The sequence below is a fragment of the Rutidosis leptorrhynchoides genome, chromosome 8 (assembly GCF_046630445.1).
Source record: "Rutidosis leptorrhynchoides isolate AG116_Rl617_1_P2 chromosome 8, CSIRO_AGI_Rlap_v1, whole genome shotgun sequence".
NCBI lineage: Eukaryota > Viridiplantae > Streptophyta > Magnoliopsida > Asterales > Asteraceae > Rutidosis > Rutidosis leptorrhynchoides.
The window spans coordinates 329,698,602-329,722,260 of NC_092340.1; the positions used below are offsets into that span (position 1 = coordinate 329,698,602).

Below are 23,659 nucleotides of genomic sequence, written 5' to 3' on the forward strand. Positions count from 1 at the left end.
AAAGAAGTAATGGCACTACTTCGAGAAAGTGATAAACGTAATTATATATGGTAGGTATTTATTTTATGTTATACAATATATATATATATATATATATATATATAGGGGTAGGATCAAAAGGGACGGGGGGAGCGGGGGGAAGCAAAAACTTTTTTTTTCTTCGTTTTTTGAAAAAACTTTGTTCACGAACATTATAGATGAGATGAAAATATGAACATTTAGTAGAGACACTTTGTGATAAATGTTTTTATTTTGGCGGGAAAACGCTCGAAAAAGTAATATATAACAATTATCGTGTTTTTCGAGCGTATGTTGAGGTTTTAGGTATTGGGGTTTAGATATTAGGGTTTATAGGGTTTAGATATCAGGGTTTAGAAATTTAGGGTTTAGGGTTTAGATTTAGGGTTTAGATTTAAGATTTAGATTGAGTTTTTAACACGAACGGTTTGGAGTTTAGGGTTTAGGGTTTAGGATTTGGTGTTTTGGGTTTATGGAATAAACCCAAAACACCAAACCCTAAACCCTAAACTCTAAATCGGGCTAAATTTTACTTCACAAAACATGAAAAAAAAAAACGTTCATATTCTTCACGAACAATATTATCTTGAATGTTATTTTTGTCGATCGTTTTTCCGCCTAAATAATGACATTCATCACGAAGTGTCTCTTTTAAATGTTCATATTTTCGTGTGATCTTGATGCCGGAAAAAAAAATTCCAAAAAAACGAAAAAAATAAAAAAAATTGTTTTCCCCCGCTTCCCCCCGCTTGGTTACTTCCCCATTGATCCTGCCCATATATATATATATATATATATATATATATATATATATATATATATATATATATATATATATATATATATATATATATATATGGAGCCTCATGATAAACCTCTAGCTAGGTTTTATGCTCAAACTGATACAAAGCTGCTCGCACTGCATCTATTTACTTATACGATGTTTAAACTATTAATTGATACTATGCATCTACATTGAAGTGCGCGTCTTGCCGGGGATGGAGAAATTTAATTAAAAAACGTCAAAATTTGTTTAAACGTATATATGTCGAGCCCCTTTCGAACAACTGAAACTAACGGATCAAAAACTTCCATGGTGGAGGGTGAACGCATTGATGATGTGCTAATCAACTTCGCGGTAGATTTTATAGATATGTTGCTCTAGAAGAATGAATTAAACCAAAAATAATAAGAGGATTTTTTAGAACTTCACAAGATGAACCTTGGAAGCCCAACTTTGTAACCAAGTTTCTTGACATCATCTTGAACCTGTTGTCTGAATTCTCTAAAGCTGAATCTTTTATAAACTGAATTTTCGACGCAACTTTGTATCATTGTATCGTATGACGGACAAAAGAAATAAGCAGTCGAAAACCTCTCGGTGTGTTTATTAGCAACAACTCTATGTTCAACACTCTTATAAACATCATTGCTCCACGCCTAGAACAAATTAAAGAATAACTTAATATTAAACACGATACTATACAAATATTTATATTAATCCCTCCGATCCAATTTAATAGTCTCAAACAAGACACTTTAAAAAAGGGAGATGATTCTCTCACACACTTTTTTGATCCTCACACACACTTTAAGTATTATTAGAAGAACAAAATGTTAAAATAGGTGTGTGAGGATCAAAAAAGTGTGTGTGAGAATCATCCCCCTTTAAAAAATATCAAATTATTACAATGTACTTTACAGTTTTACTCGTTACATTTTTTTCGTTTTGCATGCATAAAGTAAGACATAAAAGAATTTTATGATGATATTTCTTTATATTTTTGGAGGTGAACTAATAATTTCAGATGGCTTAAAAAGAAAAGCAAGACTAATAAATTGGAACAGGAGTAATATATATGTATAGTACACAGTTAAAATATATCCTAACCTGAAATAGATCTCCAATGTTAATGATTAGAGCATCATTATTTGGTTTAACAGAAATCCATTTTCCATCTTTTACTAATTGCAATCCTCCAACTTGATCTTGGTGCAATATGGTGAGAAAATCACTATCAGTGTGTTGCATTAATCCAAAAACTTGTGAAAATTTCGGACAAGGTGGATATCGATTCATACGGAGGTAGCAAGTGCTAGGTAAACAATTATCCTTGAAAAAGTCGGATTTGTGGCCGAGCTGTTCGGCCAAAATCTCGGCTAAAGTTTCTGCGAGATCAGAAACCGTCGTCGCAAACTGGTCCATTGTGATGCTGATCCATCAATATATACATAACATTTTTAAACAAAGAATACAATTAGTTCCTTATTCCTTTAGCATAATGTCAAATTGTATAAGGATTTAAATAATGAAAAACTTGAATACGTATCTTGTATAATTATGATTACTTGCACTTATTTTGTTTCTTTGAACTAAATTTCCTACTCTACGAATGAACCCTAGCTACTTTTTTTAAAGGCAACTCACATGCACTACCACAAATTGATCCATGATTGTGTACAATTGTCCATCACAGGACTTGAACCCTTTAATTCATGGTTGAATTGAATGGGACTCGTTGATAGTGTTAGCTAGGACAATGGCACTTTAGCATGGTACGAATTGAACCCTACTAAATTGAAGCAAGAGAGTACTAGTTCAGAAACTACAGCCCATCCACATGCATAAAAGATTTTGAAATTGATTCAATTGACAGCCATAACATGACCATGCATGCAAGCATATACATATACTCGGAAACATTCAATAAATTCTTGCAGTATGTAGTTGTACTACCTGAAAAGATAAGTGTAAAGATATTGTTGTGTGTAATTGCCAGAAAGAAAGCTAGTACAGTCTCTTCTTAATGGGTAAGGATTCTAGGACATAGATTACACCCACAAGTCCAGTGGTCACATGTAATACACATTTACATTTACATATATACTAACCGCCACCCCTTTACATATATACTAACCGCCACCCCAATTCCCGTCGTTTAGCCCCAAACACCAAACAAAATTTGTAAAAACGACACCCCAAAAAGAAAACCAAACACCCCTCCAACTTTGAGCAATTTTCAAGTTCAACCCTCAAAACAGGGGTGCAAAATGTAAACTTATTATTTAAATTAAAAAATCTTAAACACATTTCACCTACATTTTCAACGGGCGATATCTTTCCGCTCGACTCGCGTCAATTTTTTTTGAACCCACCGTTCAACTCAAAAAAATGTTACGATCACAACGGGACTAACTATACCCGAAACGGACACTTCTAAAAAAAACGCTCAATACCTCGGACTATATTCAACACATATACACACCTACAATACGTTCCGTTAACTATGAATACGCAACCAAAACTCCACGCGGCAACGTGCGGGCCCACTTTACTAGTTGTACACAAAAGGGATATTCAATTATTATGTAAAATGATCACCGGGAAAAAACTTTTTCCAAATATGTAGGAAAGTATCTATATTCACCAATCAATAATTTATTGAATACAACTTGTATTGGGAAAAAGATGTGGATCGGCGAGAATACCCTAATCCCGTGGCCATTTTCCACCCGACAAGGAATAGCTCCGAGCAACTCCCATACCCCGGACCCCAACTATGTGACAGACTGACCTCTAAAGGGATCGAACCTGCGTCTTTATTGAGCAATGATACAATGTTTTGAATACAACTTCCAAATGGTAGCCCGTAAGGCTTTGCGAGTGTGGGTACCGTTGATCCAAGATACAATGGTTTGAATACAACTTGTATATTGTCTTAAATTTCTTTTTTGGATGACAAATTTACATTTACCTACTCATTAACATGAGTATATATAGTAATTCATCGATATATTCAATTGTCACATCTCAAGACTTTCTCAATTTAATGGCTGAAAGGGTAACCTCCATGCCGTTAGACTAATAGTGGTAGAGATATTGACAGCTAAAATCTATAGAGCCATATATACCGGTCGGACGTACATATGAAACAACTCGATGGACATATAAACATGCATATCTAACTCGTCGGACTCTAAGTTTAACTATATTTTGTCTCCCTAAACTCATTTATGAAATGAAACACGCCTAAACCCAACCCTAGGATTTCGAGCAACTAGGAAAGGAAAAACAAGAAATCCGGAAAAGAGCTCGATGTGTTATATGTAGTGACCCGAACTTTTCCATGTTTATATATATTAATTGAGATTGATATTTACATGATTAAATGTTTCCAACATGTTAAGCAATCAAACTTGTTAAGACTTGATTAATTGAAATATGTTTCATATAGACAATTGACCACCCAAGTTGACCGGTGATTCACGAACGTTAAAACTTGTAAAAACTATATGATGACATATATATGGATATATATATAGTTAACATGATACTATGATAAGTAAACATATCATTAAGTATATTAACAATGAACTACATATGTAAAAACAAGACTACTAACTTAATGATTTTTGAACGAGACATATATGTAACGATTATCGTTGTAAAGACATTTAATGTATATATATCATATTAAGAGATATTCATACATGATAATATCATGATAATATAATAATTTAAAATCTCATTTGATATTATAAACATTGGGTTAACAACATTTAACAAGATCGTTAACCTAAAGGTTTCAAAACAACACTTACATGTAACGACTAACGATGACTTAACGACTCAGTTAAAATGTATATACATGTAGTGTTTTAATATGTATTTATACACTTTTTAAAGACTTCAATACACTTATCAAAATACTTCTACTTAACAAAAATGCTTACAATTACATCCTCGTTCAGTTTCATCAACAATTCTACTCGTATGCACCCGTATTCGTACTCGTACAATACACAGCTTTTAGATGTATGTACTATTGGTATATACACTCCAATGATCATCTCTTAGCAGCCCATGTGAGTCACCTAACACATGTGGGAACCATCATTTGGCAACTAGCATGAAATATCTCATAAAATTACAAAAATATGAGTAATCATTCATGACTTATTTACATGAAAACAAAATTACATATCCTTTATATCTAATCCATACACCAACGACCAAAAACACCTACAAACACTTTCATTCTTCAATTTTCTTCATCTAATTGATCTCTCTCAAGTTCTATCTTCAAGTTCTAAGTGTTCTTCATAAATTCCAAAAGTTCTAGTTTCATAAAATCAAGAATACTTTCAAGTTTGCTAGCTCACTTCCAATCTTGTAAGGTGATCATCCAACCTCAAGAAATCTTTGTTTCTTACAGTAGGTTATCATTCTAATACAAGGTAATAATCATATTCAAACTTTGGTTCAATTTCTATAACTATAACAATCTTATTTCAAGTGATGATCTTACTTGAACTTGTTTTCGTGTCATGATTCTGCTTCAAGAACTTCGAGCCATCTAAGGATCCGTTGAAGCTAGATCCATTTTTCTCTTTTCCAGTAGGTTTATCCAAGGAACTTAAGGTAGTAATGATGTTCATAACATCATTCGATTCATACATATAAAGCTATCTTATTCGAAGGTTTAAACTTGTAATCACTAGAACATAGTTTAGTTAATTCTAAACTTGTTCGCAAATAAAAGTTAATCCTTCTAACTTGACTTTTAAAATCAACTAAACACATGTTCTATATCTATATGATATGCTAACTTAATGATTTAAAACCTGGAAACACGAAAAACACCGTAAAACCGGATTTACGCCGTCGTAGTAACACCGCGGGCTGTTTTGGGTTAGTTAATTAAAAACTATGATAAACTTTGATTTAAAAGTTGTTATTTTGAGAAAATGATTTTTATTATGAACATGAAACTATATCCAAAAATTATGGTTAAACTCAAAGTGGAAGTATGTTTTCTAAAATGGTCATCTAGACGTCGTTCTTTCGACTGAAATGACTACCTTTACAAAAACGACTTGTAACTTACTTTTCCGACTATAAACCTATACTTTTTCTGTTTAGATTCATAAAATAGAGTTCAATATGAAACCATAGCAATTTGATTCACTCAAAACGGATTTAAAATGAAGAAGTTATGGGTAAAACAAGATTGGATAATTTTTCTCATTTTAGCTACGTGAAAATTGGTAACAAATCTATTCCAACCATAACTTAATCAACTTGTATTGTATATTATGTAATCTTGAGATACCATAGACACGTATGCAATGTTTCGACCTATCATGTCGACACATCTATATATATTTCGGAACAACCATAGACACTCTATATGTGAATGTTGGAGTTAGCTATACAGGGTTGAGGTTGATTCCAAAATATATATAGTTTGAGTTGTGATCAATACTGAGATACGTATACACTGGGTCGTGGATTGATTCAAGATAATATTTATCGATTTATTTCTGTACATCTAACTGTGGACAACTAGTTGTAGGTTACTAACGAGGACAGCTGACTTAATAAACTTAAAACATCAAAATATATTAAAAGTGTTGTAAATATATTTTGAACATACTTTGATATATATGTATATATTGTTATAGGTTCGTGAATCAACCAGTGGCCAAGTCTTACTTCCCGATGAAGTAAAAATCTGTGAAAGTGAGTTATAGTCCCACTTTTAAAATCTAATATTTTTGGGATGAGAATACATGCAGGTTTTATAAATGATTTACAAAATAGACACAAGTAAGTGAAACTACATTCTATGGTTGAATTATCGAAATCGAATATGCCCCTATTTATTAAGTCTGGTAATCTAAGAATTAGGGAACAGACACCCTAATTGACGCGAATCCTAAAGATAGATCTATTGGGCTTAACAAACCCCATCCAAAGTACCGGATGCTTTAGTACTTCGAAATTTATATCATATCCGAAGGGTGTCCCGGAATGATGGGGATATTCTTATATATGCATCTTGTTAATGTCGGTTACCAGGTGTTCACCATATGAATGATTTTTATCTCTATGTATGGGATGTGTATTGAAATATGAAATCTTGTGGTCTATTATTATGATTTGATATATATATAGGTTAAACCTATAACTCACCAACATTTTTGTTGACGTTTTAAGCATGTTTATTCTCAGGTGATTATTAAGAGCTTCCGCTGTCGCATACTTAAATAAGGACGAGATTTGGAGTCCATGCTTGTATGATATTGTGTAAAAACTGCATTCAAGAAACTTATTTTGTTGTAACATATTTGTATTGTAAACCATTATGTAATGGTCGTGTGTAAACAGGATATTTTAGATTATCATTATTTGATAATCTACGTAAAGCTTTTTAAACCTTTATTGATGAAATAAAGGTTATGGTTTGTTTTAAAATGAATGCAGTCTTTGAAAAACGTCTCATATAGAGGTCAAAACCTCGCAACGAAATCAATTAATATGGAACGTTTTTAATCAATAAGAACGGGACATTTCAGTTGGTATCCGAGCGTTGGTCTTAGAGAACCAGAATTTTGCATTAGTGTGTCTTATCGAGTTTGTTAGGATGCATTAGTGAGTCTGGACTTCGACCGTGTTTACTTGAAAAATGATTGCTTAACAAATTTTGTTGGAAACTATATATTTTTAACATGTGAATATTATTTGATATATTAATCTCTTAACGCGTTTGATATTATGTGATAGATGTCTACCTCTAGAACAAGTCCCATTGACTCACCTAATAATATTGAAGAGTCAAATGTAAATTGGAATGATTCGTGGACTGATTCACAAGTTCCCGAAGAGGAACCGGAAGAAGAGTCGGAACCGGAAGAAGAATCGGAACCGGAAGAAGAATCGGAACCGGATGAAGAAATAGAACCGGTGGGGGAAATAATAAAACGGTTAAGTAAAAGAAAATCCTCAACCAACCGACCAAGGTTAATTATGGTCAATGGTGTTTCCGCCAAGGAAGCAAAATATTGGGAGTTTTACCAATTCTCCGATGAATCGGATTCCGACGAGAATTCCGATGATGTTATAGAAATTACCCCAACTGAATTTAAAAAGGCAAAAGAAAATAATAAGGGAAAGGGCATAAAAATAGAGAAATATAATTCCAACCCCGATGAACTTTATATGTATCGTCAACCCCCGAAGTCCTTAAGTTGTAACAATGACCCGGGAACCTCTAAACCACCAGGTTTTTCTAAACCAATGTGGATCACGACGGCTCGTATTAGGGGAACATCATATATCCCTAGAAACTTGGCAAAACGAACCAAAACCGAAGAAGAAGAAACAAGCGAGTCGGAATAAGATAGTTGTATTCGTGTGGTGTAATATATGTAATATAGTGTGCTTATGCTTTATGATATATGTAAAAATTGCTTGTATTAATAAGTATTTTTTTTATGAATCTAACTCTTGTCTATTTTACAGTATAAAAACACAAAATGGATAGACAACCCAATATTTTAAGAGACCTACCCGGAGACATGATTGATGAAATCTTGTCTAGAGTCGGTCAGAATTCTTCGGCACAACTATTTAAGGCGAGATCAGTTTGTAAGACATTCGAAGAACGTTCCAAGAATGCCTTGGTTTATAAAAGGCTTTCGTTCGGAAGATGGGGGATATCACATTGGGAAATCCATAAGTTACGATGTGTTTACTTTGACGCATATATTGCGGGGAACCCAAATGCTATTTTACGCAATGGGTTAAGAAATTATTTTGACTCAATATATCCGAATATTGGACTTCGTGATTTAGAAAAAGCGGCTAACATGCAACATAAAGAAGCATGTTATGCTTACGGATTAGTAATGTTCGCTTCTCACCAAAGTGAGAACAAGAACATCGGGCTACAACTATTAAACAAAACGTTCCCACAAGTGACGGAGTCGGTAATTGGGGTAAGAAATGAGGTTTTTAGATTGTTACGGGACTGTTGGACATTACGTAACCCTCGTCCCTTTAACGACGTTACAACACGCTGTCTTATCAACGGCCATAACGGTTATGTTCCACAAGACCAAGGATGGGAAGTAGTCCTAGTAAAACCAGAATGCATGACTTGTTTCTGGACGTATGAATAACGTGTCTTTATTACCTTTGCTGAACGACTTGTGTACTAGCTAGAATTATCTTCACAACTATCTTGTATCAAAGTTATTGTGTTCTATATTTCATGCTTTATGTAAAATAAGCGGTATTGTAAGTTTGTAAAATATTGTATAAAAGTTTGAACGCGAAATATTATTATAATCAGTTTTTCATATAGAATTGTAGTAGTTGAATTGTATATTAGCTACTAAGTATGAACTTAACGGGTAGGTACTACCCGAATTTAAACTTATAAAATGCTAATATAAAGAAAAAGCTTTTATAAATGAGTTCATATTATGCTACGAAATACTATTAACTACTCTTAATATTCTGTATGATTAACTTGTTCCATTTGACTATTTTGAAGGAAATGGCACCGACTACTCGACACACCGTGAATATGAATGAAGAGGAATTCCGTACTTTTCTAGCTTCAAACATAGCCGCAGTACAGGCTGCGCTACATACCAACAATAACATTGGATCTAGCAGTACAGGAAATCGTGTAGGATGCACCTACAAAGAATTCACTGCCTGCAAACTTTTGGAATTTGATGGAACCGAAGGACCGATCGGATTGAAACGGTGGACCGAGAAGGTCGAATCGGTGTTTGCCATAAGTAAGTGTACTGAAGAGGACAAAGTGAAGTACGCTACGCATACCTTCACAGGTTCTGCATTAACATGGTGGAATACCTATCTAGAGCAAGTGGGACAAGACGATGCGTACGCACTACCGTGGTCAGCATTCAAGCACTTGATGAACGAGAAGTACCGTCCCAGAACCGAGGTCAATAAGCTCAAGACAGAACTTAGAGGGTTACGAACCCAAGGATTTGATATTACCACGTACGAAAGACGATTCACAGAATTGTGCCTATTGTGTCCGGGAGCATTCGAAGATGAGGAAGAGAAGATCGACGCGTTTGTGAAAGGATTACCGGAAAGAATCCAAGAAGATATAAGTTCACACGAGCCCGCCTCCATACAACAGGCATGTAGAATGGCTCACAAACTAGTGAACCAGATTGAAGAAAGAATTAAAGAACAGACTGCTGAAGAGGCCAATGTGAAGCAAGTCAAAAGAAAGTGGGAGGAAAACGGTGATAAGAATCACCAATACAACAACAACAATAATCGCAACAATTATCCCAACAATCGCAACATCAATCGCAACTACAACAAACGGCCCAACAACAACAACAACAACAACAATAGCAACTACAACAATCATCCGAACAACAATAATAACCGCAACAACAACAATAATCAGAAGCAGCTATGCCAAAGGTGTGAAAAGTATCACTCGGGGTTCTGCACCAAATTTTGCAACAAGTGTAAAAGAAATGGTCATAGCGCGGCGAAGTGTGAGGTCTACGGACCAGGGGTTAATAGAACGAAAGGAACAAATGGTGTCGGAACGAGTAATGGCGGAGCAAGTAGTGTCGGAGCAAGTTATGCCAACGTAGTTTGTTATAAATGTGGAAAACCGGGCCACATTATTAGAAATTGCCCGAACCAAGAGAACACGAATGGACAAGGCCGCGGAAGAGTTTTCAATATTAATGCGGCAGAGGCACAAGAAGACCCGGAGCTTGTTACGGGTACGTTTCTTATTGACAATAAATCTGCTTACGTTTTATTTGATTCGGGTGCGGATAGAAGCTATATGAGTAGAGATTTTTGTGCTAAATTAAGTTGTCCATTGACGCCTTTGGATAGTAAATTTTTACTCGAATTAGCAAATGGTAAATTAATTTCAGCAGATAATATATGTCGGAATCGAGAAATTAAACTGGTTAGCGAAACATTTAAGATTGATTTGATACCAGTAGAGTTAGGGAGTTTTGATGTGATAATCGGTATGGACTGGTTGAAAGAAGTGAAAGCAGAGATCGTTTGTTACAAAAATGCAATTCGCATTATACGAGAAAAAGGAAAACCCTTAATGGTGTACGGAGAAAAGGGCAACACGAAGCTACATCTTATTAGTAATTTGAAGGCACAAAAACTAATAAGAAAAGGTTGCTATGCTGTTCTAGCACACGTCGAGAAAGTACAAACTGAAGAAAAGAGCATCAATGATGTTCCCGTCGCAAAAGAATTTCCTGATGTATTTCCAAAAGAATTACCGGGATTACCCCCACATCGATCCGTTGAATTTCAAATAGATCTTGTACCAGGAGCTGCACCAATAGCTCGTGCTCCTTACAGACTCACACCCAGCGAGATGAAAGAACTACAAAGCCAATTACAAGAACTTTTAGAGCGTGGTTTCATTCGACCAAGCACATCACCGTGGGGAGCTCCTGTTTTGTTTGTCAAGAAGAAAGATGGTACATTCAGGTTGTGTATCGACTACCGAGAGTTGAACAAACTTACCATCAAGAACCGCTACCCACTACCGAGAATCGATGACTTATTTGATCAACTACAAGGCTCGTCTGTTTATTCAAATATTGACTTACGTTCCGGGTATCATCAAATGCGGGTGAAAGAAGATGATATTCCAAAGACTGCTTTCAGAACACGTTACGGTCATTACGAGTTTATGGTCATGCCGTTTGGTTTAACTAATGCACCAGCTGTGTTCATGGACCTTATGAACCGAGTGTGTGGACCATACCTTGACAAGTTTGTCATTGTTTTCATTGATGACATACTTATTTACTCAAAGAATGACCAAGAACACGGTGAACATTTGAGAAAGGTGTTAGAAGTATTGAGGAAGGAAGAATTGTACGCTAAGTTTTCAAAGTGTGCATTTTGGTTGGAAGAAGTTCAATTCCTCGGTCACATAGTGAACAAAGAAGGTATTAAGGTGGATCCGGCAAAGATAGAAACTGTTGAAAAGTGGGAAACCCCGAAAACTCCGAAACACATACGCCAGTTTTTAGGACTAGCTGGTTACTACAGAAGGTTCATCCAAGACTTTTCCAGAATAGCAAAACCCTTGACTGCATTAACGCATAAAGGGAAGAAATTTGAATGGAAGGATGAACAAGAGAAAGCGTTTCAGTTATTGAAGAAAAAGCTAACTACGGCACCTATATTGTCATTGCCTGACGGGAATGATGATTTTGTGATTTATTGTGACGCATCAAAGCAAGGTCTCGGTTGTGTATTAATGCAACGAATGAAGGTGATTGCTTATGCGTCTAGACAATTGAAGATTCACGAGCAAAATTATACGACGCATGATTTGGAATTAGGCGCGGTTGTTTTTGCATTAAAGACTTGGAGGCACTACTTATATGGGGTCAAAAGTATTATATATACCGACCACAAAAGTCTTCAACACATATTTAATCAGAAACAACTGAATATGAGGCAGCGTAGGTGGATTGAATTATTGAATTATTACGACTTTGAGATTCGTTACCACCCGGGGAAGGCAAATGTGGTAGCCGATGCCTTGAGCAGGAAGGACAGAGAACCCATTCGAGTAAAATCTATGAATATAATGATTCATAATAACATTACTACTCAAATAAAGGAGGCGCAACAAGGAGTTTTAAAAGAGGGAAATTTAAAGGATGAAATACCCAAAGGATCGGAGAAGCATCTTAATATTCGGGAAGACGGAACCCGGTATAGGGCTGAAAGGATTTGGGTACCAAAATTTGGAGATATGAGAGAAATGGTACTTAGAGAAGCTCATAAAACCAGATACTCAATACATCCTGGAACGGGGAAGATGTACAAGAATCTCAAGAAACATTTTTGGTGGCCGGGTATGAAAGCCGATGTTGCTAAATACGTAGGAGAATGTTTGACATGTTCTAAGGTCAAAGCTGAGCATCAGAAACCATCAGGTCTACTTCAACAACCCGAAATCCCAGAATGGAAATGGGAAAACATTACCATGGATTTCATCACTAAATTGCCAAGGACTGCAAGTGGTTTTGATACTATTTGGGTAATAGTTGATCGTCTCACCAAATCAGCACACTTCCTGCCAATAAGAGAAGATGACAAGATGGAGAAGTTAGCACGACTGTATTTGAAGGAAGTCGTCTCCAGACATGGAATACCAATCTCTATTATCTCTGATAGGGATGGCAGATTTATTTCAAGATTCTGGCAGACATTACAGCAAGCATTAGGAACTCGTCTAGACATGAGTACTGCCTATCATCCACAAACTGATGGGCAGAGCGAAAGGACGATACAAACGCTTGAAGACATGCTACGAGCATGTGTTATTGATTTCGGAAACAGTTGGGATCGACATCTACCGTTAGCAGAATTTTCCTACAACAACAGCTACCATTCAAGCATTGAGATGGCGCCGTTTGAAGCACTTTATGGTAGAAAGTGCAGGTCTCCTATTTGTTGGAGTGAAGTGGGGGATAGACAGATTACGGGTCCGGAGATTATACAAGAAACTACCGAGAAGATCATCCAAATTCAACAACGGTTGAAAATCGCCCAAAGTCGACAAAAGAGCTACGCTGACATTAAAAGAAAAGATATAGAATTTGAAATTGGAGAGATGGTCATGCTTAAAGTTGCACCTTGGAAAGGCGTTGTTCGATTTGGTAAACGAGGGAAATTAAATCCAAGGTATATTGGACCATTCAAGATTATTGATCGTGTCGGACCAGTAGCTTACCGACTAGAGTTACCTCAACAACTCGCGGCTGTACATAACACTTTCCACGTCTCGAATTTGAAGAAATGTTTTGCTAAAGAAGATCTCACTATTCCGTTAGATGAAATCCAAATCAACGAAAAACTTCAATTCATCGAAGAACCCGTCGAAATAATGGATCGTGAGGTTAAAAGACTTAAGCAAAACAAGATACCAATTGTTAAGGTTCGATGGAATGCTCGTAGAGGACCCGAGTTCACCTGGGAGCGTGAAGATCAGATGAAGAAGAAATACCCGCATCTATTTCCAGAAGATTCGTCAACACCTTCAACAGCTTAAAATTTCGGGACGAAATTTATTTAACGGGTAGGTACTGTAGTGACCCGAACTTTTCCATGTTTATATATATTAATTGAGATTGATATTTACATGATTAAATGTTTCCAACATGTTAAGCAATCAAACTTGTTAAGACTTGATTAATTGAAATATGTTTCATATAGACAATTGACCATCCAAATTGACCGGTGATTCACGAACGTTAAAACTTGTAAAAACTATATGATGACATATATATGGATATATATATATAGTTAACATGATACTATGATAAGTAAACATATCATTAAGTATATTAACAATGAACTACATATGTAAAAACAAGACTACTAACTTAATGATTTTTAAACGAGACATATATGTAACGATTATCGTTGTAAAGACATTTAATGTATATATATCATATTAAGAGATATTCATACATGATAATATCATGATAATATAATAATTTAAAATCTCATTTGATATTATAAACATTGGGTTAACAACATTTAACAAGATCGTTAACCTAAAGGTTTCAAAACAACACTTACATGTAACGACTAACGATGACTTAACGACTCAGTTAAAATGTATATACATGTAGTGTTTTAATATGTATTTATACACTTTTTAAAGACTTCAATACACTTATCAAAATACTTCTACTTAACAAAAATGCTTACAATTACATCCTCGTTCAGTTTCATCAACAATTCTACTCGTATGCACCCGTATTCGTACTCGTACAATACACAGCTTTTAGATGTATGTACTATTGGTATATACACTCCAATGATCATCTCTTAGCAGCCCATGTGAGTCACCTAACACATGTGGGAACCATCATTTGGCAACTAGCATGAAATATCTCATAAAATTACAAAAATATGAGTAATCATTCATGACTTATTTACATGAAAACAAAATTACATATCCTTTATATCTAATCCATACACCAACGACCAAAAACACCTACAAACACTTTCATTCTTCAATTTTCTTCATCTAATTGATCTCTCTCAAGTTCTATCTTCAAGTTCTAAGTGTTCTTCATAAATTCCAAAAGTTCTAGTTTCATAAAATCAAGAATACTTTCAAGTTTGCTAGCTCACTTCCAATCTTGTAAGGTGATCATCCAACCTCAAGAAATCTTTGTTTCTTACAGTAGGTTATCATTCTAATACAAGGTAATAATCATATTCAAACTTTGGTTCAATTTCTATAACTATAACAATCTTATTTCAAGTGATGATCTTACTTGAACTTGTTTTCGTGTCATGATTCTGCTTCAAGAACTTCGAGCCATCTAAGGATCCGTTGAAGCTAGATCCATTTTTCTCTTTTCCAGTAGGTTTATCCAAGGAACTTAAGGTAGTAATGATGTTCATAACATCATTCGATTCATACATATAAAGCTATCTTATTCGAAGGTTTAAACTTGTAATCACTAGAACATAGTTTAGTTAATTCTAAACTTGTTCGCAAATAAAAGTTAATCCTTCTAACTTGAATTTTAAAATCAACTAAACACATGTTCTATATCTATATGATATGCTAACTTAATGATTTAAAACCTGGAAACACGAAAAACACCGTAAAACCGGATTTACGCCGTCGTAGTAACACCGCGGGCTGTTTTGGGTTAGTTAATTAAAAACTATGATAAACTTTGATTTAAAAGTTGTTATTTTGAGAAAATGATTTTTATTATGAACATGAAACTATATCCAAAAATTATGGTTAAACTCAAAGTGGAAGTATGTTTTCTAAAATGGTCATCTAGACGTCGTTCTTTCGACTAAAATGACTACCTTTACAAAAACGACTTGTAACTTACTTTTCCGACTATAAACCTATACTTTTTCTGTTTAGATTCATAAAATAGAGTTCAATATGAAACCATAGCAATTTGATTCACTCAAAACGGATTTAAAATGAAGAAGTTATGGGTAAAACAAGATTGAATAATTTTTCTCATTTTAGCTACGTGAAAATTGGCAACAAATCTATTCCAACCATAACTTAATCAACTTGTATTGTATATTATGTAATCTTGAGATACCATAGACACGTATACAATGTTTCGACCTATCATGTCGACACATCTATATATATTTCGGAACAACCATAGACACTCTATATGTAAATGTTGGAGTTAGCTATACAGGGTTGAGGTTGATTCCAAAATATATATAGTTTGAGTTGTGATCAATACTGAGATACGTATACACTGGGTCGTGGATTGATTCAAGATAATATTTATCGATTTATTTCTGTACATCTAACTGTGGACAACTAGTTGTAGGTTACTAACGAGGACAGCTGACTTAATAAACTTAAAACATCAAAATATATTAAAAGTGTTGTAAATATATTTTGAACATACTTTGATATATATGTATATATTGTTATAGGTTCGTGAATCAACCAGTGGCCAAGTCTTACTTCCCGATGAAGTAAAAATCTGTGAAAGTGAGTTATAGTCCCACTTTTAAAATCTAATATTTTTGGGATGAGAATACATGCAGGTTTTATAAATGATTTACAAAATAGACACAAGTAAGTGAAACTACATTCTATGGTTGAATTATCGAAATCGAATATGCCCCTTTTTATTAAGTCTGGTAATCTAAGAATTAGGGAACAGACACCCTAATTGACGCGAATCCTAAAGATAGATCTATTGGGCTTAACAAATCCCATCCAAAGTACCGGATGCTTTAGTACTTCGAAATTTATATCATATCCGAAGGGTGTCCCGGAATGATGGGGATATTCTTATATATGCATCTTGTTAATGTCGGTTACCAGGTGTTCACCATATGAATGATTTTTATCTCTATGTATGGGATGTGTATTGAAATATGAAATCTTGTGGTCTATTATTATGATTTGATATATATATAGGTTAAACCTATAACTCACCAATATTTTTGTTGACGTTTTAAGCATGTTTATTCTCAGGTGATTATTAAGAGCTTCCGCTGTCGCATACTTAAATAAGGACGAGATTTGGAGTCCATGCTTGTATGATATTGTGTAAAAACTGCATTCAAGAAACTTATTTTGTTGTAACATATTTGTATTGTAAACCATTATGTAATGGTCGTGTGTAAACAGGATATTTTAGATTATCATTATTTGATAATCTACGTAAAGCTTTTTAAACCTTTATTGATGAAATAAAGGTTATGGTTTGTTTTAAAATGAATGCAGTCTTTGAAAAACGTCTCATATAGAGGTCAAAACCTCGCAACGAAATCAATTAATATGGAACGTTTTTAATCAATAAGAACGGGACATTTCATTATAAGCTTAAGTGTAGAACTCAATCTGAAAAGCTAGTTCAAGAGAGAATGAGAACCTAAACTCATAAGTTATCTACCTGTCACATACTTAACCAAAGTGGGATCATAACATATCCATAAGTACATCTCTCCTTGATTTAATCCCGCATTGTTCTTGTTGCTTTTCATGTGGGAAGTAAATTATGACAGCTATTGTGTGCAATTTTAGATGCTAACATATGAAACCCTTTGTGATTAACGTTAAGTCTAATCCCAATAAAGTAGCCGAAATACATCAAATCAAAATGATATTAGGTAAGACTTGATTAACCCAGTTTTGATTTTTATATTTGATAACAATAATAATAATACAAACTGTATCTTAAATCATCGAATTGATCATCAACTTCAGATTGACGAGAATTTCTCTTTCTTTCAAATTTCAACGATGTGGGACATCATCAACCGTCTGATTTTAACTCTGCACTTTCTTATATTTATTTCTTTAAAACTGTTAGTTGCAAAAGATAACTATAATAAAAAATTAGACTCCATGATTCAGCGTTGGTCAAAAGATTAACGGCTGTCTATATGTTCACTATGCCCAAACACTACCAGCAAATCGTTTATTCCGGATGGCACTTTTTCGGACGATTTTTGTCGTTCGAAAAAACCTACTACACGACAAGAAAATTGCTTTTCTGTACCAGGTTTTCCTGAAATCTTGACTGACTTTCCCGGACGACAAGATGTCTTCCGGAATGGTAAAATTATTTATTTTTTTAATTTTCCTGAAAAAATTGGCTCCAAAAAGGTTGAAATTTCGCGCGTTTACTTTTCCGGACGACATGTCGTCCGGAAATGTTGTCCACAATCATCATATTTAAAAGTCTAAGTGGGACCCACGATCGTCCGGGGATATTGAGGTTTCTATATTCTCATTCTTTTCCGCTATAATAATTTGATATTGGGGTTTTATCTTATATACCCTTACTAAACACTAAAATTAAGTATATACCCAACTAAACACCATAATATCATATTTCCCCAATTTAAACGTTAAATCTCTCAAATTTGTTCATTTTCTAATTTGATATAAATTAATACTTATAAATATATAATTAATAAAGCTTTTTACTATTGTAACATTTTCTTAATAAATTAAAAAAATCAAAAATTAAACAGTACTTCTATTGAACTCTTCCCCCTCTTTAGTCAATACGTATAGCAACATCACTTGTATTCAACCACACCATCATTGGAATTTTCAACAGTTAATTGTATTTAATATTTAATCTAATTAAACCTGAATCTAGACAAATTAAGAAACGAGTTCAACGTCGGAGTTCAACATCGTTTCCAATCAAACGCCTCGCCGGAGACGTACATTAAAATCACAGATCGTACGCCGAGTGTAAACGATCATTACCTAAATTCACGGCTGTAATAATTCAAGGTGTTTGTGGTGTTGTTATGAATATTCAATTTATGAATATGATGTTTGACACTGGATTTACAAAAAAATCATAGCGTTAATCCAAGCGTATGTAAATGAAGTTTAGACTGTTCCTTTTTTTTTTTTTTTTTTTTTTTTTAATTGTTGAAAATTAAATACTATTAATTGTTGGGATTCTAATAATGGTGTGGTTGAATTCATGTGATTTTGCTCTACGTATTGAAGAACCAGAGAGGAAGAGTTCGGTAGAGGTACTGTTTAATTTTTAGATTTGTTAATTTATAAAGAAAAAGGGTAGAATAGTAAGAAGCTTTATTAATTATATATTTATAAGTATTATTAATTATAATTAAATTAGAAAATGGGTAAAGTTGAGAGATTTAAAGTTTAAATTGGAGAAATATCATATGATGGTGTTAGTCGGGAATATACGTGATTTTAGTGTTTAGGAATGTTATATATGATAAAAACTTCTTTGATATTTTCTATTTAGAATTAAAGCACGAGTTGGTGAATTAGAAAACTTTTACGCGTTTCTTGTCAAAGTGTCAATTCTCATCAATATAGATCTAATTTCTTAAATGATATAAATTCAAAAATGTCAAAGTGTCAATTCTCATCAATATAGATCTAATTTCCTAAATGATATAAATTCAAAAAGTTACACTATAACGAGCATACATATTAAATTAAATAGATGTATAAAACACAAATACACACATACACACACACACATATATATATAGTTAAAAGTTCAAATATATATATATATATATATATATATATATATATATATATATATATATATATATATATATATATATATATATATATATATATATATATATATATATTTAATCAAGAGGGAAGCACTTTTTTGAGGGGAAGTGGAGGGAAGTAATTTTTTTTCGTTTTTTGAAAAAACTTTGTTCACGAACATTATATATTAGATAAAAATATGAACATTTAAAAAAGACACTTTATGATGAATGTCATTATTTTGACGGAAAAACGCTCAAAGAAAAAAATAAAAACATTCAATGCATTGAATGTTTTCCTGCTGAGTTTTTTTTAAGGGGTTAGAAATTAGGGTTTAGAAATTCAGGGGTTATAAATTAGGGTTTAGCTATTAAGGTTTAGAAATTAGGGTTTAGGGTTTAAAAAATTAAAGTTTAGATTGAATATTTTAACAAGAACGGTTTAGAGTTTAGGGTTTAGGGTTTTGGGTTGAAGGTTTACGGAGTAAACCAGAAAACTCAAAACCCTAAACCCTAAACTCATATTAAGTATCTACAGATAAAAAACACATAGTTTAAGAAATTTCATAATTACATTTAACTTTTGTCACACTTTACTTTTTGTTCAATTTACACTTTTACATTTATCTTACTTTTTGTTTTATATGCATAAAGCAAATGTATTAAAAAGTTTATTTGATTATTTTTATTTACTTTTCAAGTAGACTATCAGATTTGAACATTGAAAAGAAAAGAAAATTAATTGGACGGAGGAGGGAGTAATATATTAATGTAAATAATGGTATTTTTGAAATTGGTTTTAACTTCTATAAATCTCTATCAAACATGTACATTAATTTTATTGGACACTACAAGCTTTTGAAGCTTTTGATAAATCTATTAAAATTAAGGGTTTTATAATGAGATTTCTTAAGAACCGTCGTTAAGTCATGAAATTTTAAAATAACCACTACGTAACTTTTTTTATACCTATTAGTAACAAATCCAAGTAATTGTTAATAAAATTTAAAATTAAAAACTAAATATAATGTTTAAAATATCATCACACCTTAATTACGTTCACGAACCTCCACCTTGATTATGACATTTAATTCTCAAAATGTCTAACTTAACAATCATCCATCATTTTCTAAAAAACTATTAGAGCAAGATTGATTAACTGGCACTTGCTATCAACAACTATCTCATTGTTATTTTCAATTTTCATTTTTCACATTTAAATTAATATATTAAAGGGCCCTTTCGTTCTTTGAGATCATGGTTCAAGTTTTCGCGTGAACATTAATGAACATTATGTGTATAGAGTTGTAATCACTTGCATCCATAAATTTGTTTGAAAACAAAGGAATCAATGAGAACGCGACATGTGGTGCGAAAATCACATGTGATTGAAAAAAAAAATTCGAAATTTTTTTTTTTATTTTTTTTCGAAATTTTTTTTTTCAAATTTTTTTTTTTAAAAAATCATATGTGATTATGCATGTCAATCACATGTGATTGTAAACCCAATCACATGTGATTATGCATGACAAATCCAATCACATGTGATTGTGCAGGTAATCACATGTGATTGTAAAAAAAAAAATGTAAAATTTTTTTTTTTTTAAATTTCAAAAAAAAATTTTAAAATTTTTTTTTTCAAAAAAAAATTTTTGAATTTTTTTTTCAATTTTCGTGACATATGTCGCGCTCTCATTGGTCCCTTGAATCTCAAGTTAATTTATGGACTCAAATGAATATTCATCTATATCATATCAATAAAAAATATAAAATTTATATATGGCACTAGAAAACATATATACCTGAGACTAGTGAGACCACCCATGTTGGAGATATCAGTTAATGGTACGTGAAAAGCTTCTGACCACGCAAGCTGCTTTAAACTAGTTGCTGACGGAGTTCCCCACCGATAACTACCCGCCGGAAACTTAACGTCAAGACGGTTATTCGCCTTATCATAAAATGTCTTCTTAAACACTTTTATTTGTTCACATCTCATCTTTTCAATAATATCATATGAAACACCATGGTTTATAACTTGGAAAAATCCCCATTTTTGTGACGCCTCTGCTATCTCTCGTTTACAATCGTCACTTTCTCGCTCTCCTTGATTTAATCGACTAAGATCGATCATTGGTAGGTCCCACTCTTCTACATCATTAGAAATTTCAGTAGTGTTTATGTTTAGTTTTTCTTGATTATCAAATAAATTCTTGTATACTTCTTCAAATGGTGGGTCCGATTCTTCCATTTCGACAAAATTCTAGTGCTCGAAAGCCGATATAGGAGATATTTTTAGATGAATTTATGAAGCAAAAGGAGATAGAAGTGAATTAGATAAATAGTAATTAAGAAATGGTTTAAGGAAGAAAGGAGCAAGGCTTATTAAGGACAATGGAAATTTGTTTGGTAATGTTTCTTGTTGTTTCGTCTTCGATGAAAACGTTATTGATTTGTTGTATATATATATATATATATAGAGAGAAGATTGATATGGAAGACACTGGGGACAAAGGTGATGCATGTCATATGCGGTTGGTGGTTAATATAGAGAGATGTATTCAATTTAGAAGTTGCCGACCATGATATATATACGAAACTTAACAAATTTGTAGATTTTAAATTCGTATAAACATTACCTTTATTATTATTTTTATCATTGATCAAGCATAATTCTAAACAAAAAAATAAACTTGAGTGCGGAGAGTAAAAATCTTTTTGTAGAGAGTTGGTTTGATTGATTAGTTGGTCAACCTGTAAGACTCAGAGTTGAGATCTTTGGGCTTATGCCATATGCGTTGAACGTCGCTCAAAGGTTTATATGTTTACGCTATACGGCTTAACGTATCAACTGCCTAATTGTCGCGACCAATTGCATTATAATCGGCCAGCATCATCGACAATCCCAGTGTAATCAATTTTCTGGATAGATAAACCATGCTTGATGAGTTTACCGTGATCAACTAAATCACCTGATCTCGATACATGTTTTAAAACTAATCCTAAACCCTTCCTTTGTTCACCCGACGATAACCTAATCATCAACCTATCGGAAACCATGCTTACAGTTCGCCATGTTCTCGATCTTCAAACCTTGAAGTCAAGATACCACTTGTTAGATATTATGGACCTCAAACAAGACATGGATTGATGACCAATTACAAATCCATCGAAAATAAACGAATAACACAAGCATAAACTATAAATAAAGTAATACAACACAAGAATTTTGCATGACTATATCTCAACTCCAATTGCATGAAGAAAGGTTTAGACTTTTCAATTGGTATCAGAATGAAAGAGAATCATCTCACAGAATCAATTTCAAGAAAATTCATGCTCGATAAATCCTGGAATCATCCACAAGCTCTGTTCTTCACCTAGTCAACGAAAGGTTAACCAATTCAGTCGATCGGAAGATGCGAAGCTTTACAGTTGAAATTGATCACATATTCGAGCTCATAATCGTTAGTTTAAGCTTCGACGACCATTAGATCTCAATTACAACCACACGTATCGTGAATTTCATGCTCAAAGTTCAGAAACTGTTAAATTAAAAAAATCAAATCATAAGATTCGGGTTGTTTAAGGTCTTGTAAATCATCAACGAAGATAGGATTTTGATTTCAAGAAAATTTCGTTTATTTATCATTAACTTAAACATCATAAAACTCAATTAAGATCTTAATTTTTTTTTTTGCATAAGCTTAGTGTTCTATAACATTTTACGAATTAAAGGTTGATTCAAAACATGAAATTGATTGAAATAGGATTTAAGATGTTGCATAAATGAATTAGACTCAAATTTGGGATCAATTTGGACAAAATAGAAGATTGAGATTTTTTCTATTTATCTCTGTCTTCAACAGGTTCTTCGAAAATCATCTCATTCGCAAATAACTTCATCCGAAAAGGTCTTGAGATTTCATTTGTGAGACCATGTTAAAGTTGAATCGATCGTGCGAACAGGCTAAGGTTGAATCGATGTTGCGAACATGTTAAAGTTGAATCGATCGTGCGAACATGTGTAAACATCTTTAAGTGTATGTTATCTGCTTCTTGAGTTCATTTCTAAAATGTTCCTAAAACAGGCTAAGGATTGATTTTTATTATCCTTGTGATCATCAAACCAGGTTAGCATGCTTGAATCATTGTTTGAATCTTTGTGTAATTGGGTTTTGTGTGTAAATGTGTTTTGTGCATAAATTAGCTTGAATCTTGTTTTTGTGATGTTTGTATTGTTTGTTGCTT

At 33.3% G+C, this 23,659-nt stretch overlaps 1 protein-coding gene across 1 annotated transcript; it reads right to left on the reverse strand.

Moving 5' to 3' along the window:
- Positions 1-917: 917 nt before the first annotated feature.
- LOC139862519 (gibberellin 2-beta-dioxygenase 8) lies at positions 918-21,881 on the reverse strand. Its single transcript, XM_071851140.1, has 3 exons — positions 21,211-21,881; positions 1,910-2,231; positions 918-1,458 (listed from the first exon to the last, which is right to left on the reverse strand). Exons 1-3 carry the CDS (start codon positions 21,657-21,659, stop codon positions 1,228-1,230), a joined length of 1,002 nt encoding a protein of 333 aa, XP_071707241.1. The 5' UTR covers positions 21,660-21,881; the 3' UTR covers positions 918-1,227.
- Between the last annotated feature and the right edge of the window lie 1,778 nt (positions 21,882-23,659).

Excerpts from the sequence above, each read along its gene's own strand:
- LOC139862519 (XM_071851140.1), bottom strand. The coding sequence starts at position 21,659 with ATGGAAGAATCGGACCCACCATTTGAAGAAGTATACAAGAATTTATTT. Across the intron at positions 2,232-21,210 it reads GGTGGTCTCACTAGTCTCAG|CATCACAATGGACCAGTTTG; the intron begins GTATATATGTTT and ends TTGATGGATCAG. Across the intron at positions 1,459-1,909 it reads ACATTGGAGATCTATTTCAG|GCGTGGAGCAATGATGTTTA; the intron begins GTTAGGATATAT and ends AATTTGTTCTAG.